Consider the following 25,274-nt stretch of genomic DNA (forward strand, 5'->3'; position numbering starts at 1 on the left):
TAACTTCCCCAAAATGGAACGGTCTCAATTGAATACGTGGTCAAAAATACATACCGAGCATGTGTCCTTCATCAAAAACCAAACATAAAAGAATAAACAACTGGAGATAAGAGACATTTTGGAACATAATACAGATTTGCTGTCTAAGATGTCTACCATCACATGGCTGCAGAGGTCTGCAGAAACACATGGAAGAAACCTCTTATTTAGGGCAACGTACATTTGAACACGTGGCAGAATTCAGAATTAAAAAGATTTAAAAAGTATTGCATATCAAGGTAAAGTATTAAGCAGTAACTGTTTCAGCGTATTTTAATAATGTAAAGCAACTGAAAATAACAAAAGAGTAAAAAAAATAAAATGCCAGCAGACAGCAAGATCGATTCCCATCAATTCTCCTAACAGAACTTTTGACTTGACATTCAGTAACAGTTCTCACTCCAAACATCGACACAATCACACACACAAACACTCAAAATCGCTCAGGTCTGAATGAATTCATATTTTCCTCACATGCTCGCTCGACGCTGCTGCAATAAAAGTTTATTTCAGTAAAAATAAGCAAGAAAAGACGCATAAGTAGCTCCGAACACATGACAGAACTGAGTCTGTAAAATGTCGCTTAATCAATCTGTATAAAGTGTGTTTGTCGGTTGAGTAAATAAGAGAAATACCGTGAGCTGCTCCTCTCCTCAGAAGACTAGGTGCTGACTGAAACTAGTGATGATGTGTCGTTCGTGAACGAATCGTTCTTTTTGAACAAATCTTTTAGTTGAACGAATCGTTCTCGTAATCCACTGACTCATATTTCTCGTTCACTGAAGTTCCTCCTTCCTCCCTTTCACAACAGCGCATAGGCAGCTCGGTGAAGCGGGTATCTCTGTGAACTGTTTCATCCTGTCAAAGAGTTACTCAACCTTTCTAGTATGAGATGTGATGAAGCATGTGATTTGTTGAATGAACGAATCAGTGAACGAATCATTTTGGTGAACGAACTGAAAATGAACTGAAAGAATCATAATTTACACCACAAACTGAAACTGGATGAGGACCAGTGTTGCCAGGTACCAGGAAAATCTCCAGCCCAAAATTAGTTCATTATTACCACCATCTGAACTGGAGTGTGGAGCATCATATATGTATGTGCATGTCATACTAAATAAATAATAACTTTCTGCATCTTTAAGATATTTTAACAAAGCATATCTAATATTCTAATTCCCTTTTAGGTTACTTAATATATCTTCTAACATCATGCTTCCATCTTCTTCTGTTACTTTATCTTCTAGCGTTTGTTGTTATATGCTGTACAATGCAACAGTACATGCTTCACAGTTTCAAAAATACCAATCCACAATCCATTCAGATGTTTCTTAATTGGGTTTAGATATCCATTTATTGCTATTTTAATTCTTATTATTACAAACTCTTCTCATTTTATCAATCCCATGTCATTGTTAGGTATTCCAACTTCCATTTGAATTAGATGTCTTAGAGTCTTCTCTTCCTTCCAAAGATCCTACAATGCATTTATAAGAGCTTTCCTAATTCATATTTTTGCTATAAATACAGATTTAAAAAATAAAAAAATAATAATAATAATAATAAAAATATGTGGTTCTTCTCTCAATAACTATTTAATTTTGTGGAATAACTGTTTTCATAGTTTCTGTATATTTTGAAACATCTGTAAATATACAGAATAACTCTTATTATTATTTGGTCATAATCCTGTTTCTTCACTTCAACTGTTAAATAAAGATCTAATAGGCTATAGGCATTAAAACTTCCATCGTGGAACTGCTGACATGTAGGCCTACTGTATTACTGAATTTGATATTTTACATCTATCTATTCCGCTATTTCCTCTATACAATATTCTTAATATTATTTTGTCCATATTCCCAACTTTTTTTTTAAATATTGTTTTAGTAGGGTGTTCATTGTTGTGTTTCATCAAAGATGCCCAGTATACCATTTTCAGTTGCTTCCGTGTTATTTCCAATGGTATTTCTCCCATTTCAACTTGCATGGAGACTGTAGGGTAAATTTTAAATGCCCCACAATATAATCTCAAATCTTTATTTATTGCAGACTGAACTTTCTTAACTGTATATGATACATTTATGCCTCTTTTCCAAACTGCCCCATAAACAGTCTACCCAAAATATAATTAATCTTCTTCTTTGATGTTTATTGGCAGTTTGCATCCCAACTGATTGGTGCATTACTGCCACCCACTGGAATAAAGTATGGATCAGGATTTTGCTTGTAGGACAAAATAAACCATAAACACCAATAAAAACAAATAAACAATATAGGAATTAAAACAAAACAAATAAGTACAAAATCCATCAAAAAGACTACAGGTGCATCTCAATCAATTAGAATGTCATGGAAAATTTCATTTATTTCAGTAATTCACCTCAAATTGTTAAACTCGTGTATTAAATAAATTCAATGCACACAGACTGAAGTAGTTTAAGCCTCTGGTTCTTTTCATTGTGATGATTTTTGCTCACATTTAAGAAAAACCCACCAATTCTCCATCTCAACCAATTAGAATACTCCATAAGACCAATAAAAATGCTTTTAGTGACTTGTTGGCCTTCTGGAAAGTATGTTCAATTACTGTACATGTACTCAATACTTTGACTGCCTCAGTTCAGCGTGGCATGGAGCTGATCAGTTTGTGGGTCTGCTGAGGTGGTCTGGAAGCCCAGGTGATTTGGCAGTGTAGCCAGGTGCCAAACCTGCTGGAAAATGAAATCATCAACTTCAAAAAGCTGGTTCGCAGAAGGAAGCATGAAGTGCTCCAAGATTTCTTGGTAAATGGGAGAAGTGACTTTGGTTTCCAAAAAACACAATGGACCAACACCAGCAGATGACATTACACCCCAAATCATCAGAGATTGTGGAAACTTAACACTAGCAACTTGGGCTTCTCCACCCTTCCTCCAGACTCTAGGACCTTGGTTTCCAAATGAAATACAAAACTTGCTCTCATCTGAAAGGAGGACTTTGGACCGCTGGGCAACAGTCCAGTTCTTCTTCTCCTTAGCCCAGGTAAGACTCCTCTGACGTTGTCTGTGGTTCAGCAAATTCCTTGAGACGTCTTTGTGTGGTGCTCTTGATGCCTTGACCCCAGCCTGAGTCCATTCCTTGTGAAGTTCCCTCAGATTCTTAAATTGATTTTGCTTGACAATCCACATAATGCTGCAGTTTTCTCGGTTGGTTACGCGTCTTTTTCTTCCACACTTTTTCCTTCCACTCAACTTTCTGTTACCATGTTTGGATACAGCACTCTGTGAACAGCCAGCTTCTTTGGTAATGAATGAACAGTGTGAACACTTGTAAGGTTTCTCTCCAGTGTGGATCATCTCATGTGTTTTCAGATGTGATGAAACACTGAATCTCGTCACAATGTGAACACTTGTAAGGTTTCTCTCCAGTGTGAATCCTCTCATGCACTTTAAAATGGCTCGCTGAAATAAAAGTCTTTTCACACACAAAGCACATGTACTCTCTCACTCCAGAATGCATTTTCTGATGCACTCTTAAGTGTTCTGGACGTGAAAAATTCTTTCCACACAAATGACATGAATGTGGCTTCTCCTGTTTATGAACTCCCAAGTGTTTCTTCAGGTCTGAAGTTCTCATAAATGTTTTGCTGCATTGATCACATGAGTACAGTTTCTCTCCAGTGTGGATGTTCATGTGACTTCTTAGGTGTTAATGAGCATGAGAAACTCTTTCTGCACTGATTACAAGTGAATGGTCTCTCTCCAGTATGAACACTCATGTGAACATCAAGACTCATTTTGCTTGTCAAACTCTTTCTACATTGAGTGCAGGTGAAACATTTCTTGGCTCTTCTTTTCTTTAAATCTTTATGTTTGGGTTTTTCCTCCACTTTTTACATGATTTTTCTCTTCAAATTCACCCCGTTCTTCTTTCTCCTCATTATCTTGAATCAGCTCTGAAATGATTATTGAACATGAAAATTAACCCAATATAACAGTGGAAAGTAAACAATTGTATTACAATTTTTAAAATCATTTTAGAGCAATTTTATATATTATACTTACCTGAAACTTTCCATGAATGAGGTACATTGATCTTCAAATTGTTATTTTTAAAATATTATGTTTCTATAGGGAGAACTATTAAATATGTTCAACAACATAAAGGATCTGAGGATCCTAAAATACAAACTGTGTTTCATCAAGACAGCAACTTACAGATTTAGGTTAAATGAACATGTCGGTCTTACTTTTTCTTCTATTTAGAGGAGCATCAGCTATAACCATCCACACCAAAAGCTGCAGGAAAGCCCACAATTCAGCAGAAATTTCATAAAACATACCAAAGAAAAAAAAATAGAATTAATGATAAGCCTATATAATCACAATAAAAAGAATAAGGACAAATAGATCATAACAGTCTGGGAGGTAAGAAGAATTATCCTTCATATTAAATGTTTTTCTTTTTATCCTGAAATGTGAAGCAAATTATCTGTTTTATGAAGTTAAAAGTAAAATGGTAACAACAATATATTATTTTCATATGGGTCTGGGAGTGAATACTCACTCCAGTTTACAACCTGCTGGAAAAGACATCAAAAGTGAAGGAAGTTGGTCAAAAACCTACATTGTGCATCCTTTTTCGGTTGCAAAATGAGAGGTTTACACCCTTAACACCTTGCATTGCAAAGCAAAGTATACAAGCAGTGTCTCTAATTATCTTGCGTTCTTCTTAATGAGCAGAAACACCTGTTTCCTTTTTGGCTCACAGGATGTAAAAAGTCTATTCTCTCTTACAGACGCTGATGAGGACTTTCTGAGTTTAAAACCTCAACCTCCCCTCTTACAGTTTCTTACTTCTTTTGTTTTGGAGCCTTTCTTCTGTATTTTTCCTTCTTCTCTTTCTTAATGTCTTCATCTTGTCTTCTTTGCAGACCTTGAACGGTTAAAGCGCTTGTGTCAGTTTCTTGTGACTGATTAGGAGAGAGCACTTCATTTACTGGATCTATTGCATTGGATACAACAGTTATGACATTTAATCCTTTACTACTTTTACTTTTTTATTATTTAATTATTCTCTCATTTATTTTTAATTATCTATTTAACGGATTCAATTATTTACAGTACCCTTCACTAATATTGGCACAATGTGAGCAAAGGCAGCTGTGAAAATAAATCTGCATCGTTTATATTTTTGATCTTTCAACCAAAAATGTTACCTTTGTAAACTGCACAATTGTAAATAACATATCTGTACATTAATTTAAACAACTAGCCTATAAGTTTTACCCCTTTACTTCTAGTGCATTTTTAATTTTCAGTTTTTCTTATATTAGTGTTTTATTCCATCTCTACTGTGTAATTCTATGTATTTCTAATGTTCACACGTAGGAGGATGGCTTTATCTTCACAATTAAACGCTCAAATGTTTTAAATACTTGTTTGCAATGTGATTCATGCACAATTGACGATGCTCCTTAAATTTACAATAATCAATGACATTTTTGTGTAAAAAATGTTTAACTGGCTGTAGATTGTATTTCATAGTTTTATTTTTGTGTTTATACTGTAGACTAAAAACAATACTACTTTCTAACAGTTCTTGATGTACAGAAATGTTGCATAGGAACAAAAGGTCAAAAGGGTCTTGATAGAATCTCAGTCTCTTGTCTTCTAGGTGGAAGAAGTCAGTCTGAGGAAGTCTTTAGCTCTTGATTTTTATCATGGATTTACATGTGATGTTCATGCTGTGTGTCTCTTTGACCATTCATCTTGGTTACTTGACCCAAATTTGACAATCTCCTTCCCGAGTTGAATTATCAGTAATGTTCTTTTGTTTTAATGCTGCAAGCTGTTCAAAGCTGTGAAAGATTTGGTTGGTTAGACTTACTTCAAACTGGTGCTGGGATCTGATTTATGTTCATCCTTTTGTCTTGAGCCTCTGGAATTCAGCTCTTTGTGTCTCAACACTGTTCTGTTTGAATCTGAAATTGTCTGATTTGCTTTGATACACTACATTGTTGATACAATGAATAATACATTTAAAGGGGTCATCAGATGTAATAATAATCTGATAACGTTCAGGGTTCAGACACATTTTCTCAGTATAATTCTAGATTAAAAACATCTTTTTAGCCAAGCATTCACACAATGTATATTGTAACTTGATTCTTTAGCTATATCTGATCTTCTATCACATTTTCATTCTTTTGCATGGGTTGAACACATCATCTTTGCTTGTTTAGAATAGCAGCTACACTAGTTTCATCTCTATTTGCTTCTCACTTTCTGTCTCGGGACTTGCATGCTGAGGAAACTAGGAATTAGACAATCTTCAGTCTGGATGCCAACCCCCCAGAAGACGTTAACTCTGGAACAACATATAAAACCACCACATTTTTCTCACAACCTATAAAAAATGTGCAATAGATTGTATTTCATAGTTTTATTTTTGTGTTTATACTGTAGACTAAAAACAATACTGCTTTGTAACAGTTGTTCTTGATGTACAGAAATTTAGAATTTAATTTTATCTGCATATGGATTAAAAATCTGAATTGTTTCAAAATGTTTTACTAAACCTTGAGGTTCTTTGGAGTTTTGGTTGAGGCAAAGTATAATAAAGTGTAATGTGCTGAAAATAATAATAAATCTGATACAATTTTGACTTATCATGTGGTATATTAATTTTAAAATATGATTTTAAAAGGAATAAATAAAAAATGACCTTTGAAAATATAAAACATTTATGAAATCAAATTAACCCATTATTTTTTGTAATAATCAGCTCTTTTTTCTGGTTTAAAAACTAATTACCCAACTACCCAGCAGTTGAGTTAAAAACAACCCAATTAAACTTTATATTAAATTCACCAATTCAACTAGAATCTGGTGGTTTTACTTGTGTTGCCTTTGTTTTAAGGGAATTCATTTTGTATGGCATGGCTGCAGAAAGGGGTTTCTGTAGGTTGTTGATTGGTTGGAGTTCAGGAGTCATTGGAAGTGATGTCTTGGTCGTTGGCTGAAGGATGGTGTGGAGTCGAGTAGTTAAACTTACTGCAGAACGTTGATTGGTTGACTAGAATCATAACTTTTGCATGATACAAGGTGGATAAGGCGTCCCTCACTCGTTTTGCTCTGCTGTCCATGAGTGTTGGTCTTATTTACATCAGAGTGATTAAAAACACAAAAATTACAGTGTATTTATAATTTTATATTTTTCTGTTTGTGTGTGGTGAGCTGTCTTTGTCACATCATGGCACACCACACAATATAGGAGCAAAAAAAATAATAATCTTCATGTTTGTGGTCTTCAACATTTTGAATTTAAGATGTAAAAAAATCTGTAGGTGTGTACGCAGCATTAAACACACCCCGTACTGTTTCTCTTTGTACACTGATTAAACATAATGCGACATCGCCATTGTGGATCTTTGGATCATACATTATAAAGTGTCATAATATGCACACAATACAGAGTTTGGACATTTCATTCACTCCAAGTTTCAGCAAATAATGTGAGCTTTCGTTCAACACTAAACTTTCCATATCTTACATTTAACAGCACTATCTGCTAAAACCAATAAAACATTGGTTAAAGTTGCACTGATTACATTTTGAACACATCACAAAAATATAAAACATAAAACATTATTTGTGAATACAGTAACCCCTTCAGATTCCTCAAATGGTTGTCCTTTTTGAGATTATTTATTGAAATGTTCAGTTTTTAGAAAAATTCACAAGCAAGTCACAAGTCATGGGACACACTGTATGTTCCCTTTGTTGTGGTCCATTGATTATTGATGATTCCTGCAGGGTTGAAACTTGTGATCAGAGTTAATTAAATCACCTCCTTTTTAGGAGCTGGCAGCACAGCTGACAGGAAACCGTCTTAGGATGACGACGTCACGTGATTAGCTCATGACAAGTTTTCTGATGAGCACGGGTATTTTGGAACAGACGTCCTCTGTTGTGGAATCACGTTATCACTTCTCCTAATGCTGACATAGGTTTTTTGCCATTAGTTTCCGGTCCAGACAATTGTTCCCCTTTATTTAACCATTAATGGTGTTCAGATAGCAGATGGGAGAAAATAGGCTCTTTTAATTCAATTGGCAGAAGTAGCCACTTGTGCAGTTTGTTCTTGTGCTGTTGCTTGTTCACCGAGGTCTTACACTTTATTTACTTAATTAGAAAATTTTTATAAGCCTCTTACATGTTGTACTCATCCTTTTATAAGGGTTATTATTGGTCATTAAAACTGACATTTAACAAAAAATGTTCCATTCGTTCAACAAAAAGAGGCAGAGTTGTGCTTATTGTTGTGGCTCATTGTTATTCGTTACTTTCAGGCATAAACCACATCTACCAAGTAAAGGTAATACTGGCAGTGGAAACACAAGTCTGATCAGGGTTCCCCGTACCAAATTGTAATGGACTGTACTAGGGCTGCACGATGTGTTGTTTAAGCATCGATATCGCGATGTACGAATCCACGATAGTCACATCGCAGGATGTGCGATGTAGGCTGTTGTAGTTTATCAGTTATTCATTAACTGTATGGGCCAGCTGCTCCCCGGCCCTTGACGAATGTGATTCGCGGATTAATTAAACAGCTTAACCATCATAGAGTGAAAGTTTATCGTTGACAGGACTGAAAAACACATGCAAGTGAGACGAGAGAGACAGAGAGAGAGCGAGCCGTCTTCAAACAACGAGCGCTGTCTTGCTCTCTCACCCTTGCGCATAATTAATCAACTGACATGATGGTGTCGATATTTAAATAATTTAAAATGAGAATGTAAGTGTGCTCACCCCGTTTTTGTTTGTAAGAAAAAAATATTGCAGAAAAATAAAATACAGAAAACAGAAACATTACAGAACATTACATACATTACAGAAAAATTGCAATGTCATTTTTTCCCAATATCGTGCAGCCCTAGACTGTACCATACAGCTCAGTGGAAACAAGCCATAAGGTTTTCATCTGGGTAAAAGTCTTTCCACACTGAAAGCAGGAGAAAGGCTTTTATGAAGAGTGAGTTACCAAATGAATCTTAAGTTGTCCTTTGTGTGTAAAACTCTTTCCACAATGAGATCAGCTGAAAGAATTCACCAGAGTATGAATTAACATGTGCTTTTTAAGGTTTGGTTTAAGTGTAAAACACTTTCCACACTGAGAGCAGCTGAAAGGCTTAATCCCAGTATGAATTAACATGTGATCCTTTAGACTTGATTTATATGTAAAACTCTTTCCACACTGAGAGCAGGAGAAAGGCTTTATCCCAGTATGAATTAACATGTGCCTCTTAAGGGTTGATTTAAATGTGAAAGTGTTTCCACACTGAGAGCAGCTGAAAGGTTTTTCTGAAGTGTGAGTTACCAAATGATTCTTAAGGTGTTCTTTCTGTGTAAAACCCTTTCCACACTGAGAGCAGCTGAATGACTTGATTCCAGCATGAATTAACATGTGCCTCTTAAGGATTGAAGTATTTTTAAAACTCTTTCCACACTGAGAGCAGGAGAAAGGTTTTTCTGAAGTGTGAGTTACCAAATGTTTTTTAATATGACTTTTCTGTTTGAAACTCTTTCCACACTGAGAGCAGCTGAAAGACTTGATCCCAGTATGGATTAACATGTGCCTCCTAAGGTATGATTTATGTGTAAAACTCTTTCCACATTGAGAGCAGGAGAAAGACTTTATCCCAGCATGAATTAACATGTGACCCTTAAGGCTTGATTTCTGTGTAAATGTCTTTCTACACTGAGGGCAGCTGAACGACTTTATCCCAGTATGAATTAACATGTGCCTCTTAATGTTTGATTTATTTTTAAAACTCTTTCCACACTGAGAGCAGGAGAAAGGTTTTTCTGAAGTGTGAGTTACCAAATGATTTTCAAGTTGACTTTCCTGTATAAAACTCTTTCCACACTGAGAGCAGCTGAAAGACTTTATCCCAGTATGGATTAACATGTGATCCCTCAGGATTCCTTTACTTATGAAACTCTTTCCACACTGTGGACAGGTGAAAGGCTTTATTCCAGCATGAATTAACATGTGATTCTTAAGGTATCCCTTACGTGTGAAACTCTTTTCACACTGAGAGCAGCTGAAAGGCCTCTTGACTTCTGTTTTTTTGGTGCTGCGACTCAATGATTTTTCTCCATTGACATCATGATCTTTCTGATCCGGATACATCTCTTCCACCTCTTTTGTATCTTGTCTTTCTTCTTTAATTTTCATCAAACCTAAAATTAAATCAATATAAAGATGAAAATCAATTGGATATCTTTGAAAAATAAAAAGTGTGTAATAAGTGTGTGTGTACTTATTAAAACAATGTCAAAACTGTCCCTTCTCACACAGATCCATGAAAATATCTAAAAACACTGTATTATGCTGCCAGACCAGTAGAATACGATGTTATTTTGTAAATAAACACTACACATGGACAGCTCCAGCAAACAGGGTTTTTTTTGATAGAGCTGCACCAATTGCAATTTTCTTGGCCGATTCAGATTTCCGGTCAAATTTATAGGTTAGTGTCATCTACCGAATTTTGCTAATTCTGACTTTTTTCCCCTAAAAGCTATAACTGACAGCATATTATATATATATATATATATATATATATATATATATATATATATATATATATATATATATATATATATATATATATATATATATAAATAAATAAATTTTCTTCAGTGCAAATTTTTGTTTAAAAAAAATTGTAATAGAACAAGAAAAAATAAATAAATGCAATACAATAAAGAGAGCTATTAAAAAGTTTATCTGTTTAACAAAAGAGAAAGAAAATTACTTTCTGGTCTTGACTGAATATGTTTTATAACTTTAATGGTAATCATTAATTTGTATTTATTTTGATACAGTGACTACTACTCAAATTTAACTTAATTTACATTTGATTAATTTCTGTAGTATTTCTTACTTGAATAAAAACTTAACATGACAGACAGCAGCAGGAATATTGGACTGCGGTCCTTTTAAGAGTTTATCCACGGACCATTATACTGCTACAAAACATGCGTTCTCTTTCTCATGTTTCTTATGTTTCTAAATGAAACATGGCTAGAAGACAGCTGCAGTGCAACAATCCTAAATGAAGCAGCCCCTCCTAACTTCACTTACATGAGTGTTTGCAGGACTGTTAGGAGAGGTGGGGGTGTAGCTGCTCTATTTAAAGATGTCTATCAATGCAAGCAAGTGTCATTTGGTCAGTACTTGTCTTTCGAATATCTAGGGATTGTGCTGAAAGGTGCCCCACGCATTATGTTTATTATTATTTACAGGCCTCCAAAATACTCTCCAGCCTTTGCTGGAGAGGTCACAGAAATGTTATAAATAATATTTTCCTCAGAGTTTGACTGTTTTGCAATTGCAGGGGATTTTAATATTCACATAGATAATGCAGAAAACAAAACTACAAAAGAAATGATAACGGTTCTATACACTTTTGACCTGATTCAACATGTGCATGGACCCACACACAAAGGTGGACACACTCAGGATCTTATCATCAGTAGGGGTCTAAACATTTCATCCATTGTTATTAAGGACTTAGCACTATCTGATCACTTCTGTATTTTCTTTGATATATTGATCTCTGCTACCACTGAATCTAGATCGGTCTCTGTCAGAAGGAGATGCATAAACGAGAACACAAGTGTACTATTTATGGAGGCTATATCTTTAACACCAAGCATTTCTGCAGACTCTGTTGATATTCTCCTTGATTCCTTCAACTCAAAAGTTAAGAATGTTATTGATGATATTGCTCCAATAATAGTCAGTAAGAAAACAAACAGACAGAAATCAGTTTGGAGAAGATCAACAGCAGTTCAGACTATGAAAAGACAATGCAGAAAAGCCGAGCGAATGTGGAGGAAGACGAAACTTGAAATTCACTATAGCATCTATAAAGAGAGCCTTCATGCTTTTAATGTGAAACTAGCCACAGCTAGACAGAATTTCTTCTCAAACTTAAACTTAAATAAAACTCATACTCTTTTTTTTTTTCATCCACTTTTGATAGACTGACAAACCCCCCAAGTCAGATTCCAAGTGAAATGCTCTCAGACAGAAAATGCAATGAGTTTGCTTCTTTCTTTTCTGAGAATATCATAAATATCAGGAAGGCGATTAGCACATCCTCAAGTAATGCAGAGGTCAGACAGATTCGGCCAAAATATCAAAATTATACTATGTCTATTTTTGAAACAATTGATAGCAAAATTCTGGAAGACATAGTTCAACAACTAAAATCGTCAACCTGTTGTCTTGACACACTTCCCACCTCTTTTTTCAAAAGTGTGCTTGACTGCTTAAAAGCAGATCTCTTAGAAGTGGTGAATACCTCACTTCTTTCAGGGACATTTCCAAACTCCCTAAAAACTGCAGTTGTTAAGCCCCTCCTGAAAAAGGCCAATCTTGATAACACAATTTTGAGCAATTTTAGACCAATATCTTATCTTCCTTTTATAGGCAAAATTATAGAAAAGGTAGTTTTTAATCAGCTGAACAAATACTTAAACTCAAATGGATACTTGGACGATTTTCAATCTGGTTTCCGACTGCATCACAGCACAGAAACAGCACTCATTAAGATAATAAATGATATTCACTTAAATTGTGACTCTTACAAAATATCGGTGCTGGTATTGCTAGATCTCAGTGCTGCGTTTGACACTGTCGATCATAACATATTACTAGAGAGACTGGAAAACTGGGTCTGGCTTTTTGGGATGGTACTCAAATGGTTCAGATCATACTTAGAAGGGAGAGGCTATTATGTGAGTATAGGAGAGCATAAGTCTAAGTGGACGTCCATGACATGCGGAGTCCCACAAGGCTCAATTCTTGCACCACTCTTGTTTAGCCAAGTCAAATAATGAGAAAGAACCAAATTGCTTACCACAGCTATGCTGATGATACCCAGATTTACCTAGCCTTATCTCCAAATGACTACAGCCCCATTGACTCCCTCTGCCAATGCATTGATGAAATTAATAGTTGGATGTGCCAGAACTATCTTCAGTTAAATAAGGAAAAAACTGAAGTCATTGCATTTGGAAACAAAGATGAAGTGTTCAAGGTGAATGCATACCTTGACTCTAGGGGTCAAACAACTAAAAATCAAGTCGGGAATCTTGGTGTGATTCTGGAGACAGACCTTAGTTTCAGTAGTCATGTCATAGCAGTAACTAAATCAGCATACTATCATTTAGAAAACATTGCAAGAATTAGATGTTTTGTTTCCAGTCAAGACTTGGAGAAACTTGTTTATGCCTTTATCACCAGCAGGGTGGACTATTGTAATGGGCTCCTCACTGGCCTTCCCAAAAAGACCATTAGACAGCTGCAGCTAATCCAGAACGCTGCTGCCAGGATTCTGACTAGAACCAGAAAATCTGAGCATATCACACCTGTCTTCAGGTCCTTACACTGCCTTCCAGTTACATTTAGGATTGATTTTAGAGTACTTTTACTCGTATATAAGTCACTAAATGACCTAGGACCGAAATATATTGCAGATATGTTCACTGAATATAAACCTAACAGAGCACTCAGATCACTAGGATCGAGTCAGTTAGAAATACCAAGGGTTGACACAAAACAAGGTGAGTCCGCCTTTAGTTACTATGCTGCCCGCAGTTGGAAACAGCTTCCAGAAGAGATCAGATGTGCTAAAACACTAGTCACATTTAAATCTAGACTCAAAACCCATCTGTTTAGCTGTGCATTTATTGAATGAGCACTTGTGCAATGTCCGAACAGATTGCACTATATTTTCAGTTTTATTTATTTATTTATTTATTTTTATCATTTTCTAACCGTTTTTAAATGTTTCAATCATTTTCAAAGTTTTAAAATTGCTTGTTTTATTTTTATTTTTTTTCTTCACGATTATTTTACTTTCTTTTATGTAAAGCACTTTGAATCACCATTGTGTACGAAATGTGCTATATAAATAAACTTGCCTTGCCTTGCCTTAAAAAGATAGTATGCCATGTGCACTTTAAGTTGATTACATATATTTTAATTTAATAATTTAATGTTAATTAAAAAAAAGACTAAACGTATGTTTATTTGTCTTGGCCTTTTTCTATTCTTTTCTTTATTTTTTTTTTGCTGATCCGAAAAATTATCCGATCCATATGAGGATGAGCGAGGTCGGGTTTGACTAGATGTATTTGGAGGTTATTGCTCACGTCTCGTTCTGCATATATCCAAATGTTTCTATACTGGCAATGTATCTGAATGTTAAACTATAATATTTTTTATGTAAACCATACGGAAAAGATCATCCTCTTCACATGAGCAAAAACGTGCATAACAGCAGAGTGGACCAGTATACTACGGTCTATTTAAACAGACCAGTGTAACCTTTTATATGTTTGGTTGACTGTATTTTATTTTAATAATGAACAGACTGCAAAGTTTGAAATTAGAATGCACTTGTTCTGTGTCATTTATAGCAAACACAAATGTTGCTGGTTGCTAGTGTGTTTGCAGCACTACTGTTATTTAATTTTTTTATATTTTTCAGATAATTGTTTTTTATTTCTAACATTGTATGTATTTAAATGTATATTTAAATTTACATTTATGTTCCAACAAACCTGAGAAATTCTACTTGATAAATGCTCTAAAACTTTTATGTAAATGATTGACTTTATTTGAAAGTCAGTGCTCAATAAATGATGATAAGTTTAGAAATGCTGTGCATCCACTAATTTTTAGTGTGATATTTTACCATGCAAATGAAGGGGAAAACTTCACGATATCGGCCCTAAAAATCGGCAGTACATATCGGCCATCGGCTGACCCTGACCTCTTGTTCGGGAAGCAGACACACTTTTTTTTAATGTGACAACGTGTTTACGTCACCCACAAATCGGAAGGAGACACAAGTGCTGCGTCCGAAGTCGCATACTGCAAGGAGTCAGCAGTGTTTTGATTTGAGGGCGCGGGCAAACGTGAAGAGAACGTCGTGGTGTGTGTCCATTGCAAGATAGAGGTGGCATACCACAACTAGGGCCCTACGATTTCCGCGATGCAGAAAACGCGGAGGGAATCGAGACATAAAAACGTATTTTACAGTTAAACGCAGAATGGCAAGGAATTTGCCAAATTTTTGAATGAATTAACGAAAAATAGGTCATTGCAATTACATCACGATATGGACTAATATCTGTAAATATTAAGCCGGAACAGTCTATTTAAATATGAATCCTGCATGTTCTATGTGTCTCTGTTAATGAATGGAGCAGAAGCGCGAGTTCCTTTATCACGCACACTAAAGCACGTGTGGCGCTCCAGTAATTTCAGCGTCTGCTGTCTCACTAAATGAGGACATGAACACATGAGTAACATCTCCAGAACTGCTCTGACAGTCACTGCATGAGCATTTGACCGTTTGATTTGAGTAAAACTAGCGTCACATCACATACACAGAACTGTAAAGGTACGTCAGCAGATTGTACATAGCCTACTACAAAAAAAATAAAAAAATTCAAGCATTATTATTTTTTAAGGTTTAATCACACAATGGACCCGGTTTATTCCATGTTTTTTTAATAGTTAATCGCCTTTGTTTTCCAAAAAGTTAAGTTTGCCTAATTTTCAATAGGGGTGCTCCGATCACGATCGGCCGATCGTTAATGCGCATCTCGTCAGTAAAGCCGGTTTTCTAATCAGCGGTTAATTCCATCAGGTGCGTGATTTCACATAGAGCAGCTGTTACTACACAGAGCCGTTGTTAACTGAGAAGATGGGCCAATAAACGCTGAAAATTAACGTGATTTGCGCATCTTCTCTATTAACAACGGCTCTGTGTAGTAACAGCTGCTCTATGAGAAATCACGCACCTGATGGAATTAACCGCTGATTAGAAAACCGGCTTTACTGACGAGATGCGCATAACGATCGGCCGATCGTGATCGGAGCACCCCTAATTTTCAATAATTAAAATATAAATTAAATTAATGTTTTATGTGTTTAATGTGCATCTCAGAAAATGTTTTATTTAAAACCCCAACTGAATGGCACTTAAATGCACTCAATTCATCTGTTAACTTTGTCATTGTTCAGAGTACAAGTACAGAGAAACAATGGGTACTAATTAAAGGTTTCTTTTTGATGTATGCATTGCATTCTATGCATTTAAAAAATAAAAAACGAAATGTTTCTAAAAAGGAAACTTAGTTGTTCATTTTAAGAGACCCAGGAGTCTTATTTTCTCTTGCATAATTAATATTGCACTTTAAGCAAAAACATATTTTATCCGATTACTCAATCAATGGAATTTTTGGTAGAATACCCGATTACTAAAATATTCAATAGCTACAGCCCTAAACTCCATGCCACCATGGTGGAGCTTTGGAACGGCAAATACGGACAGTCCGAAAAAAATTCTCAACTCCACTGTAAAACAGCAGTCTCTTGATGACGAAAGTCTTCAAACACTCTTATGTGAGTTGGAGGCAATAATCAATAGTTGGCCCATCACTAAAGTGTCCAATGACCCCAAACAACCTGGAGGCCCTCACTCCAAACCATTTGCTACTTCTGAAAGTAAAACCATCCATGTCCCCTGGGGTTTTTGATAAAACAGACTTATATTCCAGACGTAGGTGGTGCCAAGTTCAGTATATGGCTGACTTATTTTGGAAGCGCTGGGTTAAAGAGTACCTATCAGACTTGCAAGAAAGACAAAAATGGCAAAGCCTAATGAAAAATCTAAAGCCTGGGGACACTGTGTTGATTGCTGTTGATTCTGCACCGCGAAACTCTTGGGTAATGGGTCGTGTGCTATAAACATTCACAGACAACAAGGGTCTTGTGTGGCAAGCCCAAGTGAAAACCAACACGAGAACTATTTTAAGTCCTGTTACTAAGCTTTGTTTACTTTGGAGGCAGATTTGTAGTCTTATTTGAAGGATCTGTTTATTGCCTAATTTCAGGTTATCATCACATTGAAAGTTTTCTTTTTGATTCAGTCAAGACTATGTTATCTTTAAGAAATTTGGTATAAATTGTTTAGTAATTGTTTTGTTGAAAACAAATGTAATTAGGGGCTGGTATGTAAGAGCCAATTTACTGTAACATGTAGAGCTGAAACAACTAATCGATTAGTTGCTAAACAACTTTTATTTGTAAGCGACTCATTCTGTGCATATTTTAAATCTGCACTGACTAAAGTGTGGCAGTAATGAGCCACAGCAGGTTTTATTCAGCCAGTACAGCAGGAGAAGTAGCGAACAGCCAATAGCTGGCCTCGTTTTATGTCACGTGCTTCCCGAACTGCGTCTGCAGCATTCAGCTAGATGGTGAAGACAGACGTCAGTGGAGTAAGCTTGAGAAAGAAAAAGTGGAAGATAAAACTAATCGAACGAACTCATCCAAAGTGTGGGAGAACTTTACTTTGAGCCTTCAAAAAAGAAGAGTAACCTGTAAACTCTGCACTACTGAACTGTTTAAGACTTATTTGTGCAGATTCTCTGTACTGCAAATGTTTTCTGTTTTTTTCTTATTCTTCGTGAAAATATTTTCTGAAAAATTCCTTAAGCTTTGTTCGGGATGTTAAACTATTTTAGGAGCCCTAAGGACTGCCATGGTGAAAACATTATTTGAAATCTCCTTGTGAAATTTGGGAGTATAGGTCAGTGTTTTGATTGCACAAGAGTTTGACAAAGGATTACTAACACATAATAAAACAAAGCTTCAGGTATATTTTTGATGAGGATATGACCATGCAAAATGGTTTATATCTCTAAAAACTCTATGTTGAATGATAAAGACCCTTGGTTAATAATTTAATTGGAAAAAATGGGCAAAACTAAAATATAAGTACATAGATTAATCGATTAATTGTAAAAATAATCGACAGATAAATCTATTATCAAAATAATAATTTTGCATCCCTAGTAACATGTAAATAATTTTTATATTAACTGTTAGCTTAGAGTGTTGATTTGCAAGTAATAACTTCTGTAACTTTCTCTGAGAGCTTATTTTGATATTTTCTATGTATAGGTTTCTTGCTGTAATTTGGGGATAAAACTTGTGTTTAAACGTTTAAGGAATCTCGAGTTAAAGTAATTTCAAAAATGCAATGTCATAGGATTTAAGAACCAACTGGGTTTTGTAAATTTGTGTTTTGATTAAAGTCACATTTGTTTCGAACCTTTTTGTTTGACTTTTGTGACGAGTAAGTACCCATTTTTACCTGCCACGTTAAATAGATCCAGGACTATGCACCTACACTGTGGGAATGACTTAATGCACAGTACAAGCAGTTTTTGACTGGAGCAGATGAGACGTGTGTGAGGTAATCATTATTATTAGTAATCATTCTAATAATTGTTAGATTAATCGATTATCAAAATAACCGTTTGTTGCAACCCTAGTTCCCTGCAGATACATTCAAATAAAGATGTTCACGCCGCATGTTGACTTGAAATGTACAGTGTTCATACTAAATGACATCATTGCCTTTAGCAGTTTAATCCAGCCGTATCGCGACTCTTGTCTTTCTGTCCCCAACTGTAAGACCTCTTGAAATTATAATTAAGACACTTCTTATAACATCTAATGTATTTAAAACTTTTTATGGCCTTAAGCTTGATACAACTCAACTTTGGTTTTTTTCAGGACTCGCGGGAGAGCTGTATTTAAGGTAGTCCCTCAGGCTGAGTGCTGAACTTTCGCTGTATATGTATATTAACGTATATATAAATAAACATGTAAACAATTATTAAAAATGAGTCAAATAAAACTTTGAAATAGGTAAACCTCACATTTCAGCCTTTAAATTAAGAAAAGTTATATGTCAAAATTATAATTGCTTAATAAACCTCCATGATCATAACTGCATTGCTATTAAGAAAACTTCCTTTAGCAGTTCTCAATTCCAGTAATATTGGACGTGTTATAATAGGCCACCTAATAAAAATGATAATAACACGTTATAATAATTAACTTAATATCGTAATAGGAGACTTAGCCTAATACAGTCTTTACTACCATTGATACACAACAGTTATGCTTGGGTTGATCCAAAATGAGGATCCAGAATGACGGTAATGAGTCATTCAAAAATATTTTCAATGATATTCGGGTCGCGGTCGGTCAGGTCCTAGTACTAGACACATTTTTAAAATACATAGAACTACACTTTTTTTGGCCGAATAACTGGCATGAAGATGACGTAGAGATGGAGGTGGCAAAGAAGACTGCATGGGGAGAAACAGCGATGTTTTTGGTAAAACATGATTTTGACGACTTCATTTAGTTTTGTTTTACAGAAAACTCTTTTTAAAAGATTTTCGTTTTGTATAAATTGTATCTTAATTTTGATCAATGTTTTATCAATCAGTTGCCCGTATTTAATAAATAAGAAGCAAATATATAAGGTGCCAGCACGATCACTTGTGAACTAAACTCAGCGTGTGCCTCACAGATTTGAGAAATATAGGCTATATATTACAGACAGCTTGAAATGTCTTCTTTTAAACGAAAATATTCAAACCAAAATAAACGGGCTACTCTCTGATGATGTAATCCATATGAAATGTGCATTTCTCTCTGGCGTTCATGGCGAGTCCACATCGTCAACTTGATCTTTGCAGCGACACAGAAAACACCAGTTTATTACTAAACAATTAAATGACTCCTTGCATATTTTCTGACCTTGCAGAAACATACAAATAGACATAGCCAGACTAGACTATTTTAGTACAAATTATGAGCTTACTGTCGATTTTTTAATAATTCTTGACAAAATTATAATATATTAAGTTTTGTTGAGTTTTTTTGTTGTTGTTGTTTTTGCCTAGTTAGTTTGTCAAAATAAAATTTTTAGCAATGCATATTACTAATAAAAAATTAAATTAAATTAAATTAAGTTGTGATATATTTATGGTAGGAAATTTACAAAATATCTTCATGGAACATGATCTTTACTTAAAGCTGCGGTAGGGAACTTTTGACGCTCTAGCGGTTAATAAACAGAACTGCTTGCGTCTTGCGGAAGAACATCGTAGCCGGAGCTACTTCTCTCTGTTTATGTCTATGAAGAATCACAAAGGTACTGGGTTACTCCGCCGCGGTATCCCCGAAGCAATCTAAAATAGTCCGAATATAAACACTTATTGTAGGTGCACCCTAGTGATTCAGGACAAGCCAAAAACACGGTTTGGAAAATGGATTCATGGTGTACTCGCTAATTATGTGAACAAAATTTTGAACACAAAAAAAGTTACGGACCGCAGCTCTGATTGGTTATTTTTTTATCGGGAGCGATGGAGTTTCTGCAAATGGCAATAGGAGCACTGGGAGGAGCCAGAGGAGCTTGATTTTTTTCACAGATTATCGGTCTCATATTCTACTGTCAAGACATAATGACAGGTTTAATAAATATGTAAAAAATATTTTTTTTTACTAAAGTTCCCTACAGCACCTTTACTATCCTAATGACTTTTTGACATAAAAGACAAATTGATAATTTTGACCAATACAATTTATTTTTGGCAAATATACCTGTGTTACTTATTACTGCTCCAGGGTCACATATATTTCACGGTAAAAGTCTGTTTGCAAAGCCTGCTGCAAAACTGCTAGTGAATTAAGGTGAATTTACAAACGGATTTAAAACTGATTTACAGTGATTTACAACTGATTTAAAATACCCACAGTCCTCTAGGGACTCACTTAAAATTTGTTTTATACTAGCGTAGAAAAAAATATAGTCTCACACGCTCTGAGTTCAACAGTTGTATGATTAAATATATATTAAAGACAATCAACAATTAAAGAATAATTAAATCTCCTCAGTGTCTATTCACTCACATTTCCATAAGAAATTTAAAACATGGATTTGAGACATTTTAATGATAGTTAAGGTCTTATTTTTACAAAAACGATCTGTGAATGTACCACAAATATTCATTAAAGATTAACGAAGAATAAACACCCACCTCGTTCCTCGTGTTTTATTCCCCAGGTTTCTGGTTCCTCGTGTTTTATTCTCCAGGTTTCTGGTTCCTCTTCTTTTATTCTCCAGGTTTCGGTTTCCTCGTGTTTTATTCTTCGGGTTTCTGGTTCCTCATGTTTTATTCTCCAGGTTTCTGGTTCCTCCTGTTTTATTCTCCGGGTTTCTGGCTCCTCGTGATTTATTCTGCAGGTTTCTGGCTCCTCGTATTTTATTCTCCGTGTTTCTGGTTCACTCGTGTTCTCTCCACTCTCTTCTTTAACAAACTCCATCTTCACAGCAGCAGATCTCAGGTCAGATGATACTCCTCCAGATATTCCTGCTTGCTTCAAAACTTAGTCTCGACTGTGAGGACCAGAATATTACAGGTATTTATTGACCTGATTCAAAAACGTTATTTCTCTATTTAAAGAAACTTTTCTAACAGCATCACGACAGAACAACAGAGAGCGCGGTGAAACTAACCTTCTTCCTTTGAGGTATAATGGTGTTTGGCAAATAAATGTGTTTAGCGCCACCCGCTGGACTGGAGAGTGAAGCGGTGAGAGGAAGGTAATAATACGGGGAAAATGTTGGACAATACGAGACTCTTTTTTTTTTATTATTATTAACCAGAAACCAGAAATATACAATGATAAACAGAAATGTACATATTAATGCACAGATAAAAACATGCCAGAGTATACAAACCATTGATTGATTAATCAAAAAAACTGAATATTGTTAAAAAATATGACAAGTCTTCCTTCCTTGCAGTATTCTTAAATAGACTAAAATTTGGCTTTTATCCTGATAATTTCTTCTTGTTCATATGAAATTTTCCCAAAATAATAAACAGTTGTACAATAAAATTAAAATGATTATTATTGTTGTTATTTTCATTGGAATAACATATAAATATCAAAATTATTTATATATATCATATGAATATCATATGAAATTTTCCCAAAATAATAAACAGTTGTACAATAAAATTAAAATGATTATTATTATTGTTATTTTCATTGGAATAATACATACAAACATCAAAATTATTTAATTTAAATATAACATTTATTTTCCTTCTAATTAAATTTTCCACATCCACCCAAATATTTTTTTGTGTATATACAATTACAAAACAGATTGACAATAGATTATTTTTTCATTGAGCAAAAATCACATAAATAATCAATCTCTAACTTAAACCTCTTTAACACACTTTTAGCTGGATATATACCATATAAAATTTTAAATGTAACCTCTTTTACTTTATTATTTAAACAGTACGCTTCACAAATACACCAAGCTTTTTTCCAGTTTATATTCCTAAATACATTAGTCCACAACAAGCTTTTATGAGTAGCTGTTTCACCAGTTATAATATTTCTAACTTATTTATTTGTACACCTATGTTTCAAAATATCAATATCTCCTATAAACATGCTGCCTTTAACAAATATTGCCTCAGAAGAATCACTTCCACAAGCCCTTACAAAATGAATAACTTGTTGAGGTATGGTATAAAATACAACAACATACTCTTTTGGCGTTAGTGGAAACCCACATTTTTCCAGCAATTCACTATAAGATAATAAATTACCATTTGAATTTAAGAGTTGTCTAACTAACACAATATTATTTTCATACCAACTATTATAGAATATAGATCTTTTTTAAATTGAATGCACCTATTATTCCAAATAATGTATTTATTTTGGGGAAAATTGTGCTTAACCCTTATGCGTTGTTGGGGACGTTTTCTTCCACTAGGGGATAATGTTGAGTCTTATTTTGGCCACAACTTTCTCTGAGTTTGAGATAATGGAATTATTTTTTGGTGACAAATCTTATTTTGACCCTTATTTTGTGAAAATGCTTTGAAATTTTTCAAAAACTCAATGGTACACTGTGGGCAATTCACTACCCTTTCGTTATGTTTGTTAAACTAAGGTTTTTTCTTTTTTTTTTGGACAGGCCTATCTAAAGGGTTAATGGCCCCACCTAGTGATCAACTGTAAAAATAACAAATGAAAACCACCAACAATCAAGAATCTCACACACAAACAATATAATTTGCTTCTATACTCCATATAACTCCATATACACACCAGAAACTAAGCCTTTTTTTTTGCAAAGGCCTATCTAAAGGGTTAATTGTCCCACCTAGTGATCAACTGTAAAAATAACAACTTTTTCCTCTTCCCAAGAGGGAAAACCACAAAAAATCAAGAATGCATGATTATATAGTGTCATGCCTTTGCAATCAAAAAATGTCGTTATAATGGAAGTCAATTGGGCAAAAACAGCCACTAACAAAAAATGAGGGAGAAAAAATTTAAATCTAATGCTGCACAAAAACTAAAAATGCAACAAAGCCAATGTTGCTACTTATCTTTGACATGCCCAAGTCTGTTATAAAAAGTAAAAAAAAATCCAGCCACAATTACTTTTATATTGAAAATAAGTCATTTTGTGTGTTTTTTCCCCCCAAATCAGTGACATCATTTATGAACTTGGCAATTAAAGAGTTAAAATCTTTGATTTTTAAAAAAAAACATTTGGTAGTTTTGAACAGGAATAAAGTTGATTAACAGATTTATGCAAAAAAAAGTTGAAAAACAAATATGAATCTGATACATTTTTACAGCAGTTTAGCTGAGTGGATGTTTTCATCCTGAACATAACGTAAGGGTAGTGAATTTGAACAATGCACAAGGGTTAAACACCAGCATCCAGGCCATTAAAAATTGTTTATGAAATTTAGACAATTTGACAGGAAGTTTTTCAATTTTAAAATCACATCTTAAAAGAAGATCTATGGCGTCCACCATATCAAACACATGTTTTGGAAAGGTATACCACATACTATTCTTTTCTTTTATGAATTAAATAAACCAGTTAATCTTGAATGCATTGTTTAAAGCTTAAAAACTAAGCACAGATAATCCACCTTTGCTCTTTGGTTTACATAGAATTTATTTTCTCAAATAATGGTGTCTATTTTTCCATAAAAATTAAATAACATTTTGTCTAATTCTTTACATGCATTAGATGGCATATCAAAAGCTGAAGACACATAAACAGATCTTGATATGCCTTCTGCTTTGGATAGTAAGAACCTACCATCCAGGGATAAAGCTCTTTGAAGCCAAATATTCAATCTTGTCTTTGTTTTGTCAACTATCGGCTTAAAATTGAGCATACTGTGTTCACGCTCATCTTTATCTATAATAACTCCTAAATATGTGACTGTATGTTTAATAGGAATACCATGTAATTCTGTTAAGTTACATTCTTTAAGATGAAACAGCACTGATTTATTTATATTCATTTTAAGACCTGATACTGAGGAAAACTCTTTATTGCAATTCATTGCTTTTATTATTTCTGAACCATTTTTTAAGAAAATAGTAGTATCATCAGCCAACTAAACCAATTTAAATACTCTTTCGAATATTCTTATACCTTGGAACTCTGTTTTTTTATATGCTTAGCCATAATTTGTGTAACTCATAAAACAGAAACGGAGACAGAGGACTACCCTGTTATATACCTCGATCAATCTTAAATCTACCACTTGTACTCATTAATAATTTGACTGAACCATTACATCCATTGTAAATAGTTCTAACAGCTTTTTGGAAGTAATCTCCAAAACCAAAATGTTGAATACATTTGAACATAAACTCATAACTCACGGTATTAAATGCTTTGTAAAAGTTTATGAATAACATAAAAGAATCAGTTGTTACATAGCAATTATATTCAATCATATCTAAAATTAATCTGATATTATTACTGATTTTTGTTGTGTCAGAAATATTATTCAAAAACAAATATGTTTCTCTATCATCATAAGGGTCTGAAATGTACAGAGTTTTATAAAACTGGGTGACATATTCAATGATATCTTTATTGTTTTCACATGCTTTATTATTAATTATGAGTTTAAGTATAGATGTTAATTCCCTATTATGATTTTCTAAATTGAAAAAAAGATCTTGTATTTTTCTCACCTTGCTCCATCCACTTCTGTCTACTCCTTATAAAGGCACCTCTAGCTTTGTCTATATAAATTGTGTCTAATTGTAATTGCAAGGAGGCCAATTGTTTAATTTCTTCATTTGTTAAAATTTGCTTACCAGACAATTCCATAATTTTTTCAATTAATTTATTTTCTTTTTTAACTTTAGCTATTTTTCCCTATACCTATAGCTACGCTTCATATTTCAAATTTCATTAATTCCCA

The 25,274-nt window shown here is 34.3% G+C and overlaps 1 protein-coding gene across 1 annotated transcript; it reads right to left on the bottom strand.

Moving 5' to 3' along the window:
• Positions 1-8,643: 8,643 nt before the first annotated feature.
• On the bottom strand, positions 8,644-21,056 carry LOC113093331 (gastrula zinc finger protein XlCGF8.2DB-like). Its single transcript, XM_026259151.1, has 2 exons — positions 21,030-21,056; positions 8,644-10,274 (listed from the first exon to the last, which is right to left on the bottom strand). The coding sequence occupies exon 2, from the start codon at positions 10,267-10,269 to the stop codon at positions 9,124-9,126; it is 1,146 nt and encodes a 381-aa protein (XP_026114936.1). The 5' UTR covers positions 10,270-10,274; positions 21,030-21,056; the 3' UTR covers positions 8,644-9,123.
• Between the last annotated feature and the right edge of the window lie 4,218 nt (positions 21,057-25,274).

This window comes from Carassius auratus, unplaced genomic scaffold (genome assembly GCF_003368295.1).
Source record: "Carassius auratus strain Wakin unplaced genomic scaffold, ASM336829v1 scaf_tig00214965, whole genome shotgun sequence".
NCBI lineage: Eukaryota > Metazoa > Chordata > Actinopteri > Cypriniformes > Cyprinidae > Carassius > Carassius auratus.